A 22,418-nucleotide genomic window follows, 5' to 3' on the forward strand; every position below is an offset into this window, starting at 1 on the left:
TGGCATATGAGTATATATATTTGGGAGAATTTGAACAGCACGTAAGATCATGTGAGAGAAGGGAAAATATTTTCAGAAAATAGTTGGCTACAGACTTCATTTAATTTCCTTTTTAAGAAAATGAAGAAGTTTTCAAAGTGAAGAAATCAAGTTATAGCAAAAAGATAGTAAAATTACTCAAGAAGGAATATAAAGAAGATCTTGAAAAATCGAAGATTAAGACAGAACTCAACTCATCAGCTGAAAGTAAGTACCAAACTAATTGAATTCTTTTGAAAGGACAGAATGAAAGCTCTTTCTCACAGTGATTTGCTATATATCTTCTGAACTCATTCAGTGGACCCTGTGGTTGTCAAGGGCCCTCATTGAGTAGCAATACAATTCTGTTATTTAATTGTAACACAGATGCTTTGTAAATGTATTTTTTAAAAAGACAGAATTGTTGCCACTGGAACATTTCTGCTGCAATGACTAGATTCTCAGTTTTCCTACTTGTGTGCAGACTGCTGTTGGACAGAGAAAGGAGGTTTCTCATTTTAGCCTAAGACACAGGTTTATTCCTGTTTGAAAGAGTGTTGTGCAAATTCCTGTACTTATATTTTGTAGAGACAGATTTGCGATTTCTTTGGTGGTATTTCCACAGAGGATTTTATTCTTAGAGGACTTTTAGGAATGCCCTAAGTTTAATATTGGTATTACTCCCATTCAGCAGACTTACCTGATACTAGGTGAAGACTTCTTAGAACTTCTTAGAATAATGAGGCAGGTGTATTGTGCAGACATCTCTTATGTCTCTCAAAACCTCAGTTTAAAAAATTTTAAGCGGTTATTTTGTCTTTAGGAAAAGTGGATCCAGTATCATATTCTATGGTCTGAGTTATTCTCATGCAAATGCTATTTTATTTTATGGAATTAATGAGAAAATCATGATTTTCCAGATTCTCACTTACAGGCTTAATGTGAAAAAGTATGGCGTTGTATCTCAAACTTACCATCTAGTTGTGAAGACAATATCTCATAAATGTGTAAGAGGACTCAGTGTTTGGCAAAATGTTCAATCAGTGTTCCAAAGGATAGCTACACTTTCAGAGGAGAGAGGACTGCTTTATGGAAAAAGTGGGACTTGAAGATGGATCTTTGATAATTAAAATTCCAAAAGGGAAAGTATTGGGGGTATGATCAAGGATCAAAATGACTAAAGCTGTTTTGGAAAAGAACAAGTACACCTGACAGGTCAGAGTAGATGATTTGTGAAGGAAGTAGTTAGAGGTTTCATGTGAGAGATACGTTGACAGATTGTGAAGGATGTTCAGTATCCAGTAAGGGTTTACATTTGCTACAGTGGCTTGCCAAGATGGTGACATGATAAATGTGTTTTGAAACTTTAGCCTGGTATTAATTAACATGCAGCATGAGAAGAGATTGGAGGCCTAGAGCAGTTTAAACTCAAGGGCCAGCTTTGATCCATTAATAGTGGGTTTAAAAAGGTCTCACGGTTGAGCAAGAGTAAAGGCTTCTACTGATTTAATAGGAAATTCTGGATGAGTTAAAAATGTTCTCTGTTGTTGTAGGGGGAGAAGTGGAAAGAAAGAATGATTCGAGAACCATTCCAAGGGAAGAATTGATAGGCTTGATGTACACTTTGCCATATTGGATTTAAAAGAAAGAGTCAAATTTGAGCTTTTGTCCTGGAGTGTCTTAATCCATTTTCTGCTCCTGTAATAGAATACTACAGACTGGGTAATTTATAAACAATAGAAGTTTATTTGGTTGACAGTTCTGGAGGCTGGGAAGGCCAAGAGCATGGCGCAGGCATCTACTAAGGGCCTTTATGTTGTCATAACATGGTAGAAGGGCAGGTGAGCCTCCAAGTCAGAGAGAGAATATCCTGCCAAACTCATCCTTTTATCAGGAGCCAACTCCTGGGATAATGGCATTAATCTTCTCATGTTGTAACTGCCATTTAAGGGCCCCACCTGTTAATAATGTTACAATGGCAATTAAATTTCAACATGAGTTTTGGAGAGGACACTCAAACCATAGGGTGACTTGGTTATGAATAATTATATATAGGAATAGAGAAGGCAACTGGAAGGAGGAATGTTTTTAGGAGAACTGGTTATTTTGGAGTCTAGGAAACTGCCTTATTTTCCTCTGAATTCTTGAGACCAACTATGTGTGATGAGAGTAAAAGAAAGGTCAGGATAAGTGACAACTGAGAAAGGCCTGTTGTCATGGTTGTTGTATTAAGTCTGTTTTCATGCTGCTGATAAAGACATACCCAAGACTGAGAAGAAAAAGAGGTTTAATTGGACTTACAGTTCCATGTGGCTAGGAAGGCCTCAGAACCATGGCAGGAGGTGAAAGGCACTTTTTACATGGCGGCAGCAAGAGAAAATGAGGAGGAAGCAAAAGCGGAAACCCCTGATAAACCCATCAGATCTCGTGAGATTTATTCACTGTCATGAGAATGGCACGGGAAAGACCGGCCCCCGTGATTTAGTTACCTCCTCCTGGGTCCCTTCCACAACACGTGGGAATTCTGGGAGATACACTTCAAGTTGAGATTTGAATGGGGACATAGCCAAACCATATTAGTTGCCATTTATTGTTGGGTTTAGAAATTGAAACAAGTGTGAAGTTTATGAAGCCATCTGTGACCTCTTCCTTCCTTCTACCCTCATCGAATTCTGATACTCCACTCACTAGATAACTCCAATTAATGTCCTTTCTGAAGGTGGAGTCTGATTGTATTGTAGATTGGCATTGGTAACACTGAAATGAAGGCCTGTCATTAATTGACAATCCAGAACTCTTCCTACCTTCAACCCTCTTTAGTAGGCAGAGACAGTTAACTTCAAAATAACCATGGTATTGACTTGAGAACCCCATTTTTCTGATATTCTTAAAATAATGAGTTCACTTTTTAATTTGAATTTGAGTGGAAGTAGCCAGTGAATAGTTAGAGATGTAGATTTGGGGGTGGTGCTTATTGCGGTGATAATTAAAGGTGAATGGAATTGATGAGGGAGCCATATATAAAGGAAAAATTCCTGAAGACCAAAGACTTCTACTCTAGTAAGCCTACATGTAGAGGAAGGGATTTACCAAAGAGATAAAAGAATCAGAAAAGCCAAAGAGGAAAAGAGAAGAATGTTTCAGGAAGATGATGGTCGCTTGTGTGAACTAGTACAAGAAAAGTCAGGAAGAGTGAGGACCAAGGAGGGGCTATTGGCAAGATTGCCCAGCGTTTCTCTTGAGAGCTTCTGACAGGATGGATGGGAGTGGCCCACCAGCCAGACCCAGTGCCCTCAGAGATGTTTGGAAGAAGGAACATCTTTTGCTAAATTGCTCGATGATGCTATCATATATGAATTAGCCGTGGCTGCAGCCATTGGGTTAGGTTGGGTGAAATCAAAGACTGTTTGTAGGGTCAAGGCACAAAAGTTGGTGAGGAAGTAGAGGGCAGCAGGTCCACACTGCTTCCTTGGGAAGTTTGGCAGAGAGAGACTAGGCAATAACTAGAGGGACCAATGGAGTCAAGTGGGAAAGCTCTTTTGATAAGAGAAGCCTGTCCCTCTTTGTAGAAGAGAAGAGGGAGAGCCTGACCAGGTTTAAGGTGAAGTGGATAATAATTGTGAGCAGGTTTCCTGAAGTAGTAGTAAATGAAATTGAAGGCATGAGTGGAGCCTTGAAAAAGGTTATTTAACGTCTGTATAGAGATGTCTGGAAGGGTAACATGTGACCACTGACATTCACATATCACCATGCTTTGGGCTTGTATTTGCTCAATCATAAGCAAATACTTGTGAATTTAATGAAACATTGAATCTTTAAATTTGTAGGAATCATTCATTATCTGAGCATATCTGATGTAGTAGACCTTTTGCGCTTTTGTTTTTAGTCCATTAAAAGCCATTGGTTTAGCATGAGTAAATTTGTTTTGTTTTGTTTTTGAGACGGAATCTCGTTCTGTTGCTCAGGCTGGAGTGCAGTGGGGCGATTTCACCTCACTGCAGCCTCTGCCGCCTGGGTTCAAGCGATTCTCCTGCTTCAGCCTCCTGAGTAGCTGGGACTACAGGTGTGCGCCACCAAGCCCAGCTAATTTTTCTATATTTAGTAGAGACAGGGTCTCACCATGTTGGCCTGGCTGGTCTTGAACTCCTGACCTCAGGTGATCCACCCGCCTTGGCCTCCTAGAGTGCTGGGATTACAGGCGTGAGCCACCGTGCCTGGCCTAGCATGGGTTTAGAGCAAAAGGAAATAGGTAGTTTTTACTCCATCTAATAATGTGATAAAGTGAGTTTTAAAATCTAATAGCTTCATAATCCATTTCAGAAGGAAGTCTGGGTAATAAGAAAATGGTAAATGAAAAAAAAAAAAAGAAAAAAATGAAAGAGCCTAAAAGAGGTGACCTAAAATCTTCTTGGTAAAGTTAAAAAGAGGGGAGGGATATTATCTCTGGGATTATTACTTAAGGGAGTACAGTATGGTTTGAGAAGAAGGAAGAAGTTTGAAGCAGTTTTGGGGACAGGAACATTCTAAGGAAATGAGAGAAAAATATCTTTCATATTGAGAATAAACTTTTGCTTTACTCTTTCAGTATATTCCTTGTGCCTGTTGTGAGCATTACCAGGTTCAGTGCTTCAAGGTGAAGCACTTCGATTTTTGCCTGGGACAGAGGCTGTATTAGGATTATTAAATTATAAGTAATGTAAACCAGGACAGTTTATCATTAAGATGTAGTGGTGCCTCCTGGACGCCAATGGCAGGAAAGCAATCTTGAAATGGGCCTCAGGAGTGGATTAAAACTGAGAATTAGGAGGCTCTCTTCTCTGTCCAGATGGCACAATGTGGCCATTCCTCAGCTCCCTTCCTAGTTTACATATGGTTGTTCTTAGTGTCATGTAGCCTTTAGTTTCAGTCCTGATTCCAGATTCCCAGAAAGAGAATCTGGTTATCTCTGCTTCAGTCAGAAGTCCACTCTTAAACATTGAGTCATGGTAGTGGGGTCAGGCTTGCACAGTGTGAACGTGACTGCTGGGATCTCATCTCTTTAGGTGATAGGTGACAAGTGGTTTTGAGCTAAGAAGGTATTCCATGTAAGTGTCCATTACTAAGAGACTTAGCTGGACTGTAAATGTGCTTTGTTCATAACAGAGTTGTCTCGAATGGGCTTAGGGTTTAATGAAATACTGACATAAAATGAAGTAATGCTTGAAGGAGGTACAAGCAGTTCCTTGTGGGAGTTTAGTGGAAAAAACAGTTAATTTTGATAAACTGTTGACATTTTGATAAAATTAACTGAAGGTGGGATGGAGCGGGGCCTCAAATGCATCCTGTATTATATCCTCTGTATTATTTTTACCGAATCATGTCTGTTATGCTATTTCATACTCACGCACTCAAGAGTTTTTTTAACAAACAATTAAAACAATTCAAGCTTTACTGGATTGAGGCCATAATTGAAGAAAAGTTCTCCTTTTTTTAATTAAAAAAATTTTTTAATGATGTCAATACCATAGGAATAAGTTTTCTTAATTCATGAATTTTATTTTACATATATTTTAATTCTTCAAAAATTTAGGTGAACAACCTTTGGACAAAACAGGACAGGTTAAGGATACAAATCAAGAAGATGGAGTTATCATCAGTGAACATGGTGAAGATGAAATGGATATGGAAAGTGAAAAAGAGGAAGAAAAGCCAAAGACTGGTGGAGCTTTTTCAAATGCTTTATCTTCATTGAATGTTCTTCGTCCAGGTGTGTACTCAAAAGTATTTCTCAGAACTAAACGAAACCCTCAAGAATGGGCCATCTTTAAAGATGATTATTAAGAAGGAATTAGCTAAGTGGCGTTTCTTATTATGACATTGTTGTTTGAAGAGGGAGTTTTTCCATTTGCAAATATAAAAAATAGGAGAACCAGAAGTTTCCCAACTTTTCCAAGTTTATTCACAGACAGGTAATTTTATTTTGCAAATAAGTCTTCAAGTAAATGGAAAAATGGTCCCGTAGTCCTTTTTAATGTATTTCAGATTAAGACTGACTTAACTTTCTTCTGAACTGCTGCTAAAAGCAAAACTAGTTTCTGTTAGGTTTTTTGTTTTGTTTTGTTTTGTTTTTTTTGAGGTGGAGTTTGCCTCTTGTTGCCGAGGCTGGAGTGCAGTGGCACGATCTCAGCTCACTGCAACTCACCGCCTCCCGGGTTCAAGCGATTCTCTGCCTCAGCCTCCTGAGTAGCTGGGACTAACAGGCGTGCACCACCATACCCAGCTGATTTTTGTACTTTTAGTAGAGATGGGGTTTCTCCGTGTTGGCCAGGCTGGTCTTGAACTCCCGAACTCAGGTGATCTGCCTGCCTCGGCTTCCCAAAGTGCTGAGATTACAGGCGTGAGCCACTGCACCCGGCCTAATTTCTGTTAGTTTTATGTCCACACTCCTTTTTACTTTTCTGCAAAAAATAGTTTGCAAGTCTATCCACTGGCTAATCAGCCTTTGAATAAATAAGTGCTTAGTAGCCAGATTTAAATTATGAAGCAGTACCATTTAACTCCTGTTAATGTTTATACAATTTAAAAACATGCTACTCTGGGCTGAGAAAGTTGTAGTGAATTCTATACATACATCACTAGTGGCAGTCTAATTGGTACAGTCCTTGTGGGAAGCTCTTTGGCAATATGAATCAATAGTTTTCAAAATGTTCTTACTCTTGACCCAGTAATTTCATATCTAGAAATCTATCCCAAGGAAATCATGTTTTTATTGGAACATTTGCAATGAGCAACATTTAGGAAAAAATGTCTAGCAGGAGGGGAAAGGTTTGTTAGAAAATTACAGTACATTTACTTGATAGGATATTATGTAGCTGTTAAAATAACAATTAGGCAAGTAGGGAGGCATTAATTTTTACTGTAGTCAAAAGGTCAATTAATGTGTGCAGTAGATTATGCCTTATCTATTCAGAAAATGTTAAGCCATTAAAAATTACGTTTATGAAGAACAATAACATGGAATAAAGCTTATTATGATATGAGAAATAGGTACAAAATTAAATATTTAGTATGATTACAGGTAAACTAAAAACTATCTGCACTATATGTACTATACATCATATTGTGCCTTTTCAGGGTCATGAGATTATATTTATCTGTTTTCCAGCATCATAATACAGTTTCATTACTTTTTTTTTTTTTTTTTTTGAGATGGAGTTGCACTTTTGTTGCCCAGGCTGGAGTGCAATGGTGCAATCTCGGCTCACTGCAACCTCTGCCTCCTGGGTTCAAGCGATTCTCCTGCTTTAGCCTCCCAAGTAGCTGGGATTACAGGTGCCCGCCACCACACCTGGCTAATTTTTGTATTTTTAGTAGAGATGGGGTTTCACCATGTTGGCCAGGCTGGTCTTGAACTCCTGACCTCAGGTGATCCACCTGCCACAGCCTCCCAAAGTGCTGGGATTACAGGTGTGAGCCACTGTGCCCGGTCACTTCTATTTGTTAAAAATGAAAAAAAAAATTATAGTTAAAATAAAACTGCTTTGGTGGGTTTTTCCTTTTTACCCCGTCCCACTCTTTCCCATATATATTACCATTATATGTTCTTTTTAGTTTCCTCAGTGACTTTTATATTCCATTTAAACTCAATTAACAATCTTTCAGATTGCAGACATAGTATGGGAAGGAGGTGCCAGCAGCTGAAACATCACTGTGATGAGGCTATCTTGGATTATTTTACCCTTCATATTTTCAAGAAAATAGAAACTTTGCATCTCTCATACTGCCATATTCTTACCATTTGTTTCTAGGAGAAATTCCAGATGCAGCTTTTATACATGCTGCAAGGAAAAAGCGCCAAATGGCCCGAGAATTGGGAGATTTCACTCCTCATGATAATGAGCCTGGTAAAGGCCGCCTTGTTAGAGAAGATGAGAATGATGCCAGTGATGATGAAGATGACGATGAGAAACGCCGGATAGTTTTTTCTGTGAAAGAAAAGTCACAAAGACAAAAAATTGCTGAGGAAATAGGTAACTTGATTTAATTGAATAGTAAGCCTATTGCATTGCCTTTTTTTGTTTGTTTTAAGGCAGGGTGTCATTCCATCACTTAGGCCAGAGTGCAGTGGTACAATCATAGCTCACTGCAGTGTCTTGACTCGTGGACTCAAAACAGTCCCCCGTCTCAGCCTCTCGAGTAGCTGGGACTACAGGTGTGCGTCACCACACCTGGCCAATTTTTTTATTTTTAATTTTTTTGTAGTTATGGGGTCTCACTGTGTCTGGTGTCTTAACTCTTGGCTTCAAGAGATCCTCCTGCCTTGGCCTCCCAAAGTGCTGGGATTACAGGCATGAGCCACCATGCCTCAGCCTCCCAAAGTGCTGAGATTACAGGCATGAGCCACCATGCCTGGCCTCTAATGCTATTAAATGTGATTTGATATTATAGTCAAATAAAAAGTATTTAGACTTATTAAATTTTATGTTAGAGGACTATTCTTGGGTACAAGTGTTTTATTGGAATTTTTAAAAACTAGTATCATTGTTATAACTCATGTTTATTGAACATTTATTGTGCAGCTGGTATTGTGCTTAGCAATTTACTTGCGTAAATTCATATAGTTCTATATTCCTAGGAGGCATTAGATTTTGTTCCCTTTGTTGATGTCAAGTTTACAGAGATTAAGAAACACATCCAAGATTTTAACTATTACATTAATACTTCCTTTAGCTTCAAGGAATACTGTGTTTAAAACAGGCAAAGTCAGGACTACCAAATGAGAGAGGAGATCATATTAGACATTTTAGTAAGATTGAGTTAATAGTTTTGCACAGTTCTTGTGAAATGTCAGGACAGCATCTTTTACCTCTTTGCTCTTTGGGTGTTACTTAATTTTCTTTGTTGCTCATGGCTGTAGGAATTGAAGGGAGTGATGATGATGCTTTAGTAACTGGAGAACAGGATGAAGAGCTCAGCCGATGGGAACAGGAGCAGATAAGGAAAGGAATTAATATCCCTCAGGTAAGACAAAAGAATTAAACTAAAAATTAAAAGTAGATTAAAAAGCCTTTTTTATTTTGTTAAAGTAAAAAATTCTGTATTGAATCTTTGTCATTCAAGTAACAAAATCCCATGAGGATACACACACACACACACACACACACACGCACACACGCACACATACACACACACACACACAGACACGTAGGCTTTTAGAAGAAACTGCAGTATGTTCAGCTTTTGGCAGTCAGAATGATGGAGGAATTTCCAGTTTCTTAGATTAGTTTTTCTCAAAGTGGTCCTTCAATTAGCATCAGCGTTACCCGGTAGCTCATTAGAAACGCAAATTAGCAAATTATCAGCCCCCAGAGACCTACAGAGTCAGAAACTTGGGGTGGTGGGGCCAGCAATCTTTGTTTAACAAGCCCTTCAGGTGATTCTGATGCACCCTAAAGTTTGAGAACCATTGCTTTAAATGGAATGTTTTTGTTCGTGTAGCGTATTTTTTTGGACTTCAAGAATTATTTTGAAGAAGATGGATTTCTCAATTACAAAAACTTGACATCAATGAAAAATATCTTCCCAGTTATAACAATTTGTTTTATAAAAGTTAGTAATACAGTGAGAAAAATTACATAAATGTAAACCTATTTTTGTTAATAGTGTTTTGAGGCAGAATTCGCATACATTTGGGTGAAGTTAAGAAAATGACACAATAGAGAAAGTCTTGGACTGGATGTCAGGAGTCTTAGATTCTAATCTCTGGTTGCCCATTGATTCTGTGACCATGGGCAAGGCATTTATCCTCTTTTCTTTCATTGATCAAAGGTGGCCTTAAATGATTTTTGATGTTCCTTCCAACTCTGGACTCTGTTTTTCTGAAAATTATTAGAAATAAATTTAGTGATTCCACCAAGAGATAGGACATTCATTCAATCCTGCTTTTATCTAATTTTGAAGAATTCTGCAATTATTACATAATGTTTGGCAAATAGGTATAATTTTTGCTGTTGTTTTTTTAACCCTAAAGGCATATTATTATTTTCAAAGTTTTAACTACTAGATTTCATCTATATCCCATTTCTTTTCTAGGTTCAAGCCAGTCAACCCGCAGAAGTGAATATGTACTACCAGAACACTTACCAGACAATGCCTTATGGCTCATCCTATGGCATTCCTTATAGTTATACAGCCTATGGATCATCAGATGCCAAATCTCAAAAAACAGATAATACAGTCCCTTTCAAAACTCCCAGTAATGAGATGACTCCCGTTACTATTGATTTGGTAAAGAAACAGCTTAAAGACAGGTAGGGCAGATCAACTTCTTAAAGACCTGTCTGCTAGCTTTCTGTTCCCTCAGGCAACATGTAGTCTGGGGTAGCAGATGCAGAATATCAGCAAAGAAGATTCACTGGCCCAGCTTCAAAAGCTAAACAGAAGATGACTTCATACTTTGTTCTGCTACCTTCTTGGATTACTTCTGTGGAAGCCTCGAAAAGTTATAAAAAATGCCACTCCATGATCTTGTTGAAGACATTTCTGAGTTTGTACCTCTTGGACTCTGAAAAAGTGTAGTCACGCTATGGGGGGAAAAGCAAAACAGTGAGATTTTGGTTAGCCCACAAAACTGCGAAATCTGTAAACTGCCATTTTTTGTTTTTTTGAGAAAAAAAGCAGTACAGAGGAAAAGATGCCATTCCAAATATTTTTATGTTCTAATAGTGGAACTAAATGCATATTTTAATATTGCAAGAGTCCTGACAGCATAGACCTTTGGATGTAAATGTGTTATATTTATCCTTTTGTGTTCCTAAGGTTGGACTCCATGAAAGAATTGCACAAAACAAATCGACAGCAGCATGAGAAACATCTGCAAAGCCGAGTGGACTCTACCAGGGCTATTGAAAGATTAGAAGGGTCTTCTGGGGGTATTGGTGAACGGTATAAATTTTTGCAAGAAATGCGAGGGTATGTCCAAGACTTGCTTGAGTGTTTCAGTGAAAAGGTAAGAATGCAAAAATACTAATCTCTTTGAATAAGGCAAAATTAGGGAGGTCTAGATGGCCTTGTGTAGAACATTCCATAATTCTCAGAAAGTACCCATTGAACTCAACATTAGAAGTGATGAAAAGTCATGCTTCATTTTTCTTCACTTCATTAGTGGCATTATCTCTTAAGGGCAATATAATACCTTTGTTGAAAACAGAAATAAAGATAATATCTTAAAGCACATTTAAATAAGACTTTGGAAAGTCTTATTTCAATATGGTGATAGATTATTATTGGCCTGTGCTGAATTCGTAGCATATAAGGGACTCATCTGATAAACTTTTCTTTTATGGTTCAGGTTTAAACTTATTTTTAAACTGTTTCTACAAGCAATTCTAAATATGCATATAAAGTTGCAAATTTTTATTAGTTTTTTTTTTTTTTTTACCCTGGATGATTACCATTGTTGCTAATAGTTTTTATCTAAGTAAGCCTATGCTTGATTCCTTTCAGAAACCATTTCATTGAATATCATTTTTTCTAAGGTTTCATTTCTCCCAAGTTTATTTTTTTGATAGGATAGTCAGTTGACAAAATGTTTGGCATTCTTATACCATTTATTGTTTACATTTAAAATTAGGTGCAAACAGCTAATTTCTCAAATGACCTCCTAATTGATTTTTTTCTTTAAGATAAAAGTATTGGTTGAGGCACTGGTTTATAAGCATTTGTGGACTTTGCAGCCTTATCTTTTTAAAAAAAAAAATTAAAACTGTGGTTCTTAAATATCCTGTCTGAACTTTGGATTGGAAGGCACATTTCCCTTTGTTATTGGCTATGTAGATTAGCTTAGAATCTGTAAGCATATAGTGTGGTTAAATATGTATTTCAACTTTTGTTATCTTTGTTGATTACTTGAACACCCTAAAACCAATGGCTAGGAAAAGATTATTGCCAGACTATGTCTTCCTGATGGGTCTTTCTTCCTGATGGCTCTTAATGGTTCCAGTCAGTCTGTGGCCAGATTCAGGATGAGATAACATTCACCATGTCCTCTCTGTAGGGTTTCTCATGTTTTGTCTTTATCACCTGGTTTCTGGAGAAGCAGCTGCAGTCTGAGTTATGATACCACTTGTGGTGTATCAGTTGCTTAGGGTGGGGAAGAAGTATAGGCTTGTCTGTATTCCTCTGTGCCAGGAGCTGGAGTCAAGATTGGAAGTGGAACCTAAGTGTCAAGAGTTGACAGTCGTGTCCTTCCTACTGGCAAAACTCTTCTGAGCCCAGTGGGCATGGTGGGAGCTGGTCTCATAACCTTTGTGACTAGAGAAAGGATCTTTTTCTTAAACTATACTTTATGAGTTTGTCCCTGGAGAGCTGCTTCTTGAAGTATCTTGGCGCTTGCTTTGGAACTTTCTTGAGTAAATTAAGACATTCATAATTGCAAACACAATTCTAAGAAATTTGACAGTAATATGATCAGCTAGATCATACCAAAAGTAGGACAACCTAGTTTATAGTTTTTAATTGTTGAATTATTAGTGTACTTCATCTCTTGATTACCTTGTTCCTAGAGAAGTTTACTTCAGATTATGCTAATGTGGTTATACAGAGTCACTTAGATTTTTTGGAACAAATCTTAAACCTTACACAGTGACTACATTTTAATTAAAAGAGAGGTAGACATAGCTTCATTTAAAGATGAGTATTCTAACATTTTCATGTGTATTTCGTTTTATTAAGAGTACTGCTCAGCTTAGATCTTTAGAAGATATTCTTAAAAATAAAACAAAAAACAAAAAAGAGTACTGCTGAGTTGATAATATCAATTGTTATATTGGAGATACTTAGAAATAATTGGATACTTTGAATAATTATACTATAATATTAGAGTAAACCGTAGAAAGATAAAGATCCCTTTTTTTTCCTCTTCGCTTATGAAAGTTTAGGTGGTTTTTAAACTTAAGTTTTAAATATTTGTAAATCATTTTAACTTGCCATTGTTTTTGTTTCCCTGTAATTATCTTTTTTTGGGTTCTTTGCCTTAACTTTGGCCCTAAAATAGTAATAATTGGTGAGAGTTTTGAGTTTGGAGAGGATAAAGAAATTGTCATGGTGCAGACTCTTGAGATGAATCAATATTATTAAGAAATTTGAATGAGAACTGACAGTCTGTTTAGGGCTTTTATTCTCAGTAGAGTTTTTCTCTGGACCTCCAGTAAAAGGCATTCCAGTTAACCTAAAGAGAAAAACTACATTGTCAGAATCTTAACTATACGTTGCAAAATCATATTCTGTATGATGCCAACTTACGTGGGTAGTTCCTACAGTACAGGAAGCTTAACAATCTCTAGGACTAAAAGATAAAAGAATGCCTCTTAGGCTCATTTATCTTTAGTACTTCATGGTTTTTTTTAAAAAAAAAATGAGGGCATGGGGAAGTGTAAATGGCAATGTTATGGCAGTAATTGCTAAAAAAAAAAATCAGATTATAGTAAATTTTAATGATAGAGTCTCTGGACTCGGCTATCAAGGATAATCATTGCAGATTTGGGGACATTGTTGCCCATGGTGTGGCATATTAAAGAACAAAATAACTCCGTTAGTTTGACCTTTCTGTGAACATTTGCTACTTTTGCAATGGAATCATGCAAGTATATAAAATTGCTTTTATTACAGACATCTTTGTATTCCACCTGCCTTTTTTTATTTTCCATTTGCAGTCTGTTCAGTTCAGGAAGCTGCTATAACACTTGGTGCCAGTGTTCCCAAACTCTAAATAATGTGTTTTCCATTTGCACTAACCATCAGGAAACTAGAATTTCTGGTTTCCTCAGGTATGTGTAGTGGTCATTAGTGTTATGTGAAAGTTTCATAGCATTTGATTATAACATAAGGTATTTATAAAGAGAAAGTTTTCTGTTTTAAGTTAGCTCTCATGTTCTTTTGCGTTCTATATGAATCAAGTAAATGCTTTAGGGATATTAACCTGGAAAAAATTATTGACTTTGTAAGCTCACAATTCATGTAAAGAAATTTTTATAAAATATGGAAGAATTTAAACATTTGACAGGAAGAGAACAACTTTTTAAATTTGAGATATATTGATTTCAGAGAGGTTAGTGATAGCTGGAAATTTTTTTTTTTTTTTTTTTGAGACGGCGTCTCGCTCTGTCACCCAGGCTGGAGTGCAGTGGCGCAATCTCGGCTCACTGCAAGCTCCGCCTCCCGAGTTCACGCCATTCTCCTGCCTCAGCCTCTCCGAGTAGCTGGGACTACAGGCGCCCGCCACCACGCCCGGCTAATTTTTTGTATTTTTAGTAGAGACGGGGTTTCACCGTGGTCTCGATCTCCTGACCTCGTGATCCGCCCGCCTCGGCCTCCCAAAGTGCTGGGATTACAAGCGTGAGCCACCGCGCCCGGCCGATAGCTGGAAATTTTATTCACCCTAGTAATTATTTTGTTTACATTAAAAAATTTGTAATAAAGCTACAAAAGTTAACAGATTACTGTAACATACTTGGTACATATGAGTGGCAGAGCAACCGAAATGTCCAAAATTGGAGAATTAGCAGACTCTTGTTCTTACCTACTTATAGAGCCATTGCACTGTTTTGGTATCGCACAGTGATAATGTTTCACTTTGAACTACAAAAATGGCAATGCAGATAATGCTGCTGGAAAATTAAAAATAGATATTAAAAAGACTTCTAAGTGCTTAAATATTCTCTAAAGGAAAAGCTCTAAAATTGTTGACATTTCTTTACTTGTTCTATGAATACTGAAGTGTTACATTTCTTAACTAACGTTTGCTCCAATAACTAGGCACTGGACATTATAGCTCTGTGCATGGATTAAAAGAAGAAGTGTCGTTTCCCAAACGTAAAACTGAATTTGCTACTTGTATGCTGTTGGGGATTCATGATTATTCTGTCCATAGAGAGGGTACTTTTTCAGAAATCCGGAAATAGTATGGAACCCTCAAATAAATAAGCAGCTGAGGAGTTTGGTGTTACGGAGTGTGTTGTATTTTTACAGGTGCCACTGATTAATGAACTTGAATCAGCAATACATCAGCTGTACAAACAGCGAGCTTCCCGCCTTGTCCAAAGACGACAAGATGATATTAAAGATGAATCTTCGGAGTTTTCAAGCCATTCAAGTCAGTCCATCTTGAAGGTTTTTATTATTCATTAAACAACCTTGTTTACTTAGTGCAGCCTAATTGAAAATTAGAGATCTTGCAGCTTTTTTTTTTTTTTTTTTAAAGAAACAATTTCCTTGCTGTTGTGTCAGGTAGATCTAAAAATGGTAACAGCATGTACTTGAATTGTGTTTAAGAAAATAGAGCTTCACAAAGGAGCTCAAAAACATGTGCTAAGATTCTGTCAGTCTTCTTATTCTTTGGCATATTTTTTCATTCTCCTTTAGAGTATAGAAAAGACATTATCAGTATTCTATGTTAAAACCATTATCTGTTTGGCCCTAATTGGTTTTTTCCCACATTTTCATTCAAAACACCAATACAAATAAATGTTTTTGTTGATCACAGTGAAAGAGTTTGAGTTTAGGGACTGGGACATTTTGTGGGTAGGGGGAGGGAAGCTATAACTTAACAAATGACACAACTCCAAGATTAGGAGAGTTTTGAGCTTCATCCTCTGGATAAAGCAAACTTTTTGTAATTTCTTCTTAAATGCTTCTCTAGTTTGCCTTATGTACTGTGTTTTTTAGTAAGTCAGTTGGTGCTTACAATTCTTGAAATTTTGTATACAAATGGATAGAAATTGAATTTATACTTCCATTATTATGACGTGTTATGGAAAACCAGAATTGGAAACCTCTTGTTAAATAGTTCAGCAGAGGTCCTTTAACTAGATGTTTTAAACTGTTTAGTTCCTTTTTTTCCGTTGCCCTCCATATTCTTGAGTGCACTAATAGGAATTTTCCTAGTGTGAATTCCTTGTGGTTTCTTTTGTCATTTCTTTGTTCCCTTTGTCAGCATTTCTCAATTGGAAGTATGCATCACAATTACCTGATACTCGTTTAACATACAGATTTTCTGGTTCTATCCCCAGTGATTCTTACTAGGTCTTCAGCATCCAGAAATTTGCATGTTAAACAACCTCTCCAGGTGATCAAATGCAAAGAGCTCTAATGTTATTGTTTCAGAAAGCAATGCTTTGCTATACATGGTCTGTAAGTCAGAGAGACATAGGATCCCTGAAAAAGCATCCTCCTATATGTCAGATGGGTTTTGGAGAGGCATAAACAGATGGTAATACGGCCCTCATAGCTGAGGTAGACTCAGCTATGAGCCCTATAAATGGCTGTGACCTTCTGTTTTTGCCACTGAATTTTAAATTGGATTATTGACATTAGCCACCTACATGACTCATGCATCCCTCCCGGATCACTTTTGATTCAGACAGAACCAGATTTCTGGGAGATTACAGGTAACCATTATACTACAAAGGGAGGTAATTTTCTTTTAAGTTAGATGGTTTGTGTGAGCTGTACATTTCATCAAATACCTTTTCCCATCTGTAATTTGTTCTTGAGAATATGGAGCTATTTACTTAGAGGTAATTTGAAAGAAGAGTTGAATTATGTATATTAATTTGATTGAAAGTTGGAAAGAAATTAAAAGATACTGGGAAAGTGAAAAATACAGTCCTAGAGGGAGTATACATTAATTGCCAAAGATTTGAGGAAAATTACATGGGATGCTGGAGAATCAATTCATTTTCTGATCTGTTTTTTAAAGACGTATAGTCTGAAATTCATCTGTTTAGATTTATAAGCACTTATCTGCAATTACTGTGTATAATTCTTACAGAAATGGAGGAGGCTATCACTTGAGTCATGTTAGACTCACCTGTCTCCTCCAGTGCACATTTTACAAAACCTATACATGCAGTGATGTTTTAAGTATAATGATATTTTTTTTAATTTTTTTTTTTTTTTTTTTGAGACAGAGTCTCACTTTGTTGCCCAGGCTGGAGTGCAATGGCGCAATCTCGGCTCACCACCACCTCCGCCTCCCGGGTTCAAGCAATTCTCCTGCCTCAGCTACGCCTGGCTGATTTTTGTATTTTTTTTTTAGTAGAGACGGGGTTTCACCATGTTGGTCAGGCTGGTCTTGAACTCCTGACCTCGTGATCCACCCGCCTCAGCCTCCCAAAGTGCTGGGATTACAGGCGTGAGCCACCGTGCCCAGCCGTATAATGATATTTTTAACAATATTTCTTGAATGAAGGAAAACTCTTGAGTCTGGAATTATTTTTATAGTTTGGGATATTTTAGCTAATTCATGTGGGGTGTGTAGTGAACTCACATCTAGGGCTGGGACATCTTTCTGGTTTAGTAATTTTTCATTATAGTTGATGCACTCAGGAACATACCTCCTTCCTAATTTCAGGGCTATTTTGAAATATGAATGAAAAGCTCAGTAAAAAAAAGTCAACTTTTAAAAATAGTAGGGTCTGGCTGGGCACGGTGGCTCATGCCTGTAATCCAGCACTTTTGAGAGGCTGAGGCAGAGTTCGAGACCAGCCTGGCCAACATGGCAGAACCCCGTCTCTAAAAATACAAAAATTAGCCGGTGGCGGGTGCCTGTAATCCCAGCTACTCAGGAGGAGGCTGAGGCAGGAGAATTGCTTAAACCTGGGCGGCAGAGGTTGCAGTGAACTGAGATTGTGCCATTGCACTCCATTCTGGGCGACAAGAGCAAGACTCTGTCTCAATAACTAAATAAATAGATAGTAAGGTCTGATAGGATATTCTGAAGTAAGAGCTGAATTTTGGTTTTGTTTTTCCTGTTGCTGATTTTGGTGACACATCTCTGTTGATATCAGTAAATATCAGTTGATAAGTTAAAAAATATGCAAGTCTTAACTTGGATGTCTTTCATCTTGCATGTGCTCACCTCCCTCCCCTCTCACCCAGTCCTTTGGGTTGCTTGCCTCCCCTTACTATCATATCTTCATAGTATGGAACTAAAACGTAGAAATGAGGGAAGTACAGTGGACAGATGTTTCCCCCACCCCTTCTTCTACCTAAGCAAGAGATTAGGGGAGTCTTTTTTGATTAAAGAGAATAGGTCCAAAATAAAGACCCTGAAACACGAAAATCTGGGGGTCTCCAACAAAAGAACAGGCTCTGTGCCTAGTGATCCGATGGAGACACCTCTGTTAGACAGCTCCTACCCACACACACAGCTTCCAATCTTGCTCTTCTGTATGAACAAGCAGTTAACGATGATCAAAAGGACCAACCTGAGCAGCAGAACCAAAGGGACTGAGGAAACAGACAGTGCTGGTACAAGTATGCAAGTTTTCTGTAAACAGGATACTTTCAAACAGTTGACAGCCCCAGGGAGATAATAGAAGGTATCCTACTCAACAGCAGTATAGAGTGCTGCAGAAGAGGAATATTGTAAGAATAAGAACTATCTCTTGAAAACTAAAAATATGATAACTGAAATATAAATTTAAATAGGATTGGAAGCCAAAGCTAGGAAATTACCCTAGAATGTTTTTTGAGAAATGGAAAATAGGAAGACCAAAAAAATAAAATAAAACTATGCTGTGAAAGAGAAAGATTAGCATTTGAGAAGGCGGAAGTTGGTCCTGCTCAGATGCGGTTTTCAGATGCCTTGTTCTAAAAATAGTGATAGAAAACAAATTTCTACAAAGCAAAATTACAATAAATTTATTAAACTCTTGCAACAAAGCTGTTTTCTTATGTCTTCCTATGTTTTCCTGCTGTCATATCATTCATTGTGATGCTTAAGTTCTTCCTCCTTAAAAATGTAATATATTATTTTTCCCTTTGCCCAGGCAATTTAGAGTTTTAATTTATTTGGTCATCATGATAGCTATTCCTGAGAGCTGTCCTGTTACTTAGACATACAAATAGTGAGTAAGCCCAATTACATATTTGTAGAGTTGTTGAACTCTTAAAAAGAAATCACTTCTTTAATTTTTCTACTTTTTAAAATGGGAACGCAGAATAATATTGAAGTTCGTTCTAAACCAAAAACCTACCTGGTTTACCAGTTATTGCAGAATCTTGCCGTTGAGATTAGCAAGGAGTCTGTCGTAATGGCTTATTCTGTGCAAACTCTTTCCTCAAGATTGTTGAAAGATGGCTTTTAATTTTAACTGTTGTTGTTTTGCAGACAAAGCTCTGATGGCACCAAATCTTGATTCCTTTGGACGTGATCGGGCACTGTATCAAGAGCATGCAAAACGTCGCATTGCAGAGCGGGAGGCCAGGAGGTAATTCTCAAAACCCTTGCTCTTGGCTTGTTTGGGAAGGGAGGAGTCTCTTTTATCTAGTTTGGGAACTTGATGTTTATTATTTAGGACTCGTCGTAGACAAGCCAGAGAACAAACCGGTAAGATGGCAGATCACCTTGAAGGCCTTTCCAGTGATGATGAAGAAACTTCTACAGATATTACTAATTTCAATCTGGAAAAAGGTTAGACATTTATTTGGAAATAAGACTCATCATCAATTTAGTTTCTACTTGGGTATGGTTTTTACCGTGAAATGGTTTGAATCTTCATGGTCTCTGCATTAGAACCAGACACTTCTTTTTTAATTGCAGAAATTTGCATGCCTTTGTATTAGTGAATATCATGATGAATTCTCAAAAATAGGGGTAACACCTTCTCATAGGGTGTACTTAGTATTTGCGTAATAAATGTTACTCTTCCAAATGGTAGAATTTTAAGTGACTGGAAATGTGTCAGGTCCTTGAGGGCAGCTCTCACTGCAGCCTGTCTGGTCTGGAAAGGTAAAGCTTGGCAATAGAGCACTCAGCCCTGAAGGAAACTCTTGATTTGGGGAGTCATGAGTAATCTCACCTTAGAGAAATGGTTAGTACTATTATGTGCCAGTCATTTTCAGAAGGATCCCAAATAAAAGTCTTCATTTCCCACCATTGGCTATAATTGTTTGGAATTATATCAGTTGCACACCATTTGGAACTTCGTTGGAGAAGCTTCTTTCTCTTACTTTTTTTACAGCGAACATTTCTAAACAGAAAATTTGAAAGACTAGCACAGTGATCATCCACATACCTATCACTCAGATAACAATGCTTATGATTTCACCAAGTTTGCCTGGCTCTTTATACAAGGAGATGTGTGTGTTTGCTGAACCATTTGAAAGTAACTTACAGACCTCATGGCTCTTCACTCCCCAAAATTTTAGAGTGTGTTTCCTCTAAATGAGTATATTTTTCTGTATAATCACAGTACTATTATCTTTTTTCTTTTTTTAAGATGCCTGTTCTGATTATTTCTTTTTTTAGCACAATAAGAAAACAGATTTCTTAATATCATGTCCATATATAATTTTTCTCAATGGCATCCTGGAAAAACCCTTTTTAGGAACTATTTTTATGGGTTATTTTGTGGTTTTTGAAAGCAGGATCCACCTAAGGTTCATGCTCTGCATTTGGTTATTACATTTTTAAATCTAGAATAAATGAGTAACCCTAAGAACTCTCCACATTCACACACCCACCCCTATTGTTCGTATAAGACACTAACTTTTTGAAGAGACCAGGCCACTTCTCTTATAGACTGTCCTATATTCTAGACTGGTCTGTATGTTTCCTCATAGCATTGTTTAACTTGTTCTTTGATCCATTTCTTGTAAACTGGAATTTAGGTCTGAAGGCTTAATTAGATTTAAGTTAAACTTTTTTTTTTCTTCCCCAAGAATAATTTATACAGGATGCCGTTTCATACTGCCTAAAAGCACATGACAAATGTTAGACTGTCCCCACTATTAGCAATGTTAAGATTTATCTTGCAGTAAAGGTTCTCAGAACATTATCTCTCCATTGTAAAGATTTCCTTCTTCCCAAGTAATCTGGGACATCATAAGAGTTATCTTATTCTTGGTCGGGCACAGTAGCTCACGCCTGTAATCCCGGCACTTTGGGAGGCCGAGGCAGGCGGACCACTTGAAGTCAGGAGTTCGAGACCAGCCTGGCTCACGTGATGAAACTCCATCTCTACTAAAAATACAAAAATTAGTTGGGCGTGGTGGCATATACCTGTAATCCCAGCTACTCGGGAGGCTGAGGCAGGAGAATCCCTGGAACCTGGGAGGCAGAGGTTGCAGTGAGCTGAGATCACACCACTTCACTCCAGCCTGGGTGACAGAGTGAGAATCTGTCTCAAAAAAAAAAAAAAAATCTTATTCTCAAATAACTTTTCAATTAAAGTTCCTAGCATCCATTCAGCTGATAGTTGGCTATGTCAGTTACTATAATCACCAACAGAGTTTGAATGAAGCAATGTGATTAGGGACTGATTATGATGCACAGCTGTTAATCTGCACAGTGATTTGTGAACTAAAAATCTGGCAGCACAATTACTTATGGCTAATATACCATAGTAACTGAAATTTGAACCGTCTTGTTTGGGAACAGGTGTTATTTAGCCAAACTCTAGTAGAAAAATTGTACATACTGGAACTGCAAAACAAGGACTGGCTGCACTTTAGTTTACATAACAGACAAATTGAAACTTCAATTTATTTTTTCTTCTAAATTGTGACTAACAATTGGCCCTTTGTTAATGAGCATATCTTCTGATACTGAAGCTACAAAGAAAACACTGAAAATATTGGACTGTTGTTTTTTTTTTCCTACTTCATACTAATGTATGGTTCTCTGTGGGGTTTTGTTGTTTTTAGATCGAATTTCAAAAGAATCCAGCAAAGTTTTTGAAGATGTCCTTGAAAGTTTCTATTCAATTGACTGTATTAAATCACAGTTTGAAGCATGGCGTTCAAAATACTACACGTCCTACAAGGATGCTTACATTGGCCTTTGTTTGCCAAAATTATTCAACCCCCTCATACGACTTCAGCTCCTAACTTGGACTCCTCTTGAGGTGAGTGGCTTCTGTCACTATTAGAAAGTGTTATAATTTGATATCTGGGTAATTTTAATCTCAAAGAGATGTAAGCTTAAAATATTTTGCAGGGGTGATAGGGCATAGGCTGTAATTGATACAGATTGTATCTGGTTATAATCTTATGATCTTTCCTTTTAAGTTTCATGTCTTCCCAGCAGAACTATGTGTTTTTTTTTGTTTTTTTTGTTTTTTTTCAGTTTACATATAATCCTTTTTTCAGTCAGCTAAAATTATATGCAGTAACACTGGGATATGAACATGAATAGTAAGAACTTGGTCCTTTGATCCTAGAGGAACTCAGAACCAGATGGGAAAGCACAATGAGGCAGGTGTGAAATGAGGACATGACCCAAGTCAGTTGTCATGGTGAGAAAAATTGATAGGCCAGGCATGGTGGCTCATGCTTGTAATCCCAACAGTTTGGGAGGCCAAGGCGGGAGGATTGTTTGAGCTCAGGCGTTCAAGACCAGCCTGGGCAACAGCAAGACC

The 22,418-nt window shown here is 37.5% G+C and overlaps 1 protein-coding gene across 3 annotated transcripts in view; it reads left to right on the forward strand.

Annotated features, from left to right (window-relative positions):
* PAXBP1 (PAX3 and PAX7 binding protein 1) overlaps positions 1 to 22,418 on the forward strand; it is a 38,466-nt gene that overhangs the window by 1,716 nt on the left and 14,332 nt on the right. For all 3 annotated transcript variants that reach the window (XR_009209842.1, XM_032174327.2, XM_058427976.1), the window contains exons 2-11: positions 118 to 246; positions 5,588 to 5,764; positions 7,806 to 8,027; positions 8,915 to 9,018; positions 10,090 to 10,307; positions 10,816 to 11,005; positions 15,025 to 15,148; positions 19,169 to 19,268; positions 19,356 to 19,471; positions 21,706 to 21,905. Coding sequence is in view for 2 of the 3 variants with exons in the window: in XM_032174327.2 (XP_032030218.1) it covers positions 118 to 246; positions 5,588 to 5,764; positions 7,806 to 8,027; positions 8,915 to 9,018; positions 10,090 to 10,307; positions 10,816 to 11,005; positions 15,025 to 15,148; positions 19,169 to 19,268; positions 19,356 to 19,471; positions 21,706 to 21,905 (1,580 nt within the window). In the remaining variant the exon portion in view is untranslated. The remainder of the gene's footprint in view (positions 1 to 117; positions 247 to 5,587; positions 5,765 to 7,805; positions 8,028 to 8,914; positions 9,019 to 10,089; positions 10,308 to 10,815; positions 11,006 to 15,024; positions 15,149 to 19,168; positions 19,269 to 19,355; positions 19,472 to 21,705; positions 21,906 to 22,418) is intronic.

The sequence above is a fragment of the Hylobates moloch genome, unplaced genomic scaffold, assembly GCF_009828535.3.
Source record: "Hylobates moloch isolate HMO894 unplaced genomic scaffold, HMol_V3 SCAFFOLD_14, whole genome shotgun sequence".
Taxonomy (NCBI): Eukaryota; Metazoa; Chordata; class Mammalia; order Primates; family Hylobatidae; genus Hylobates; species Hylobates moloch.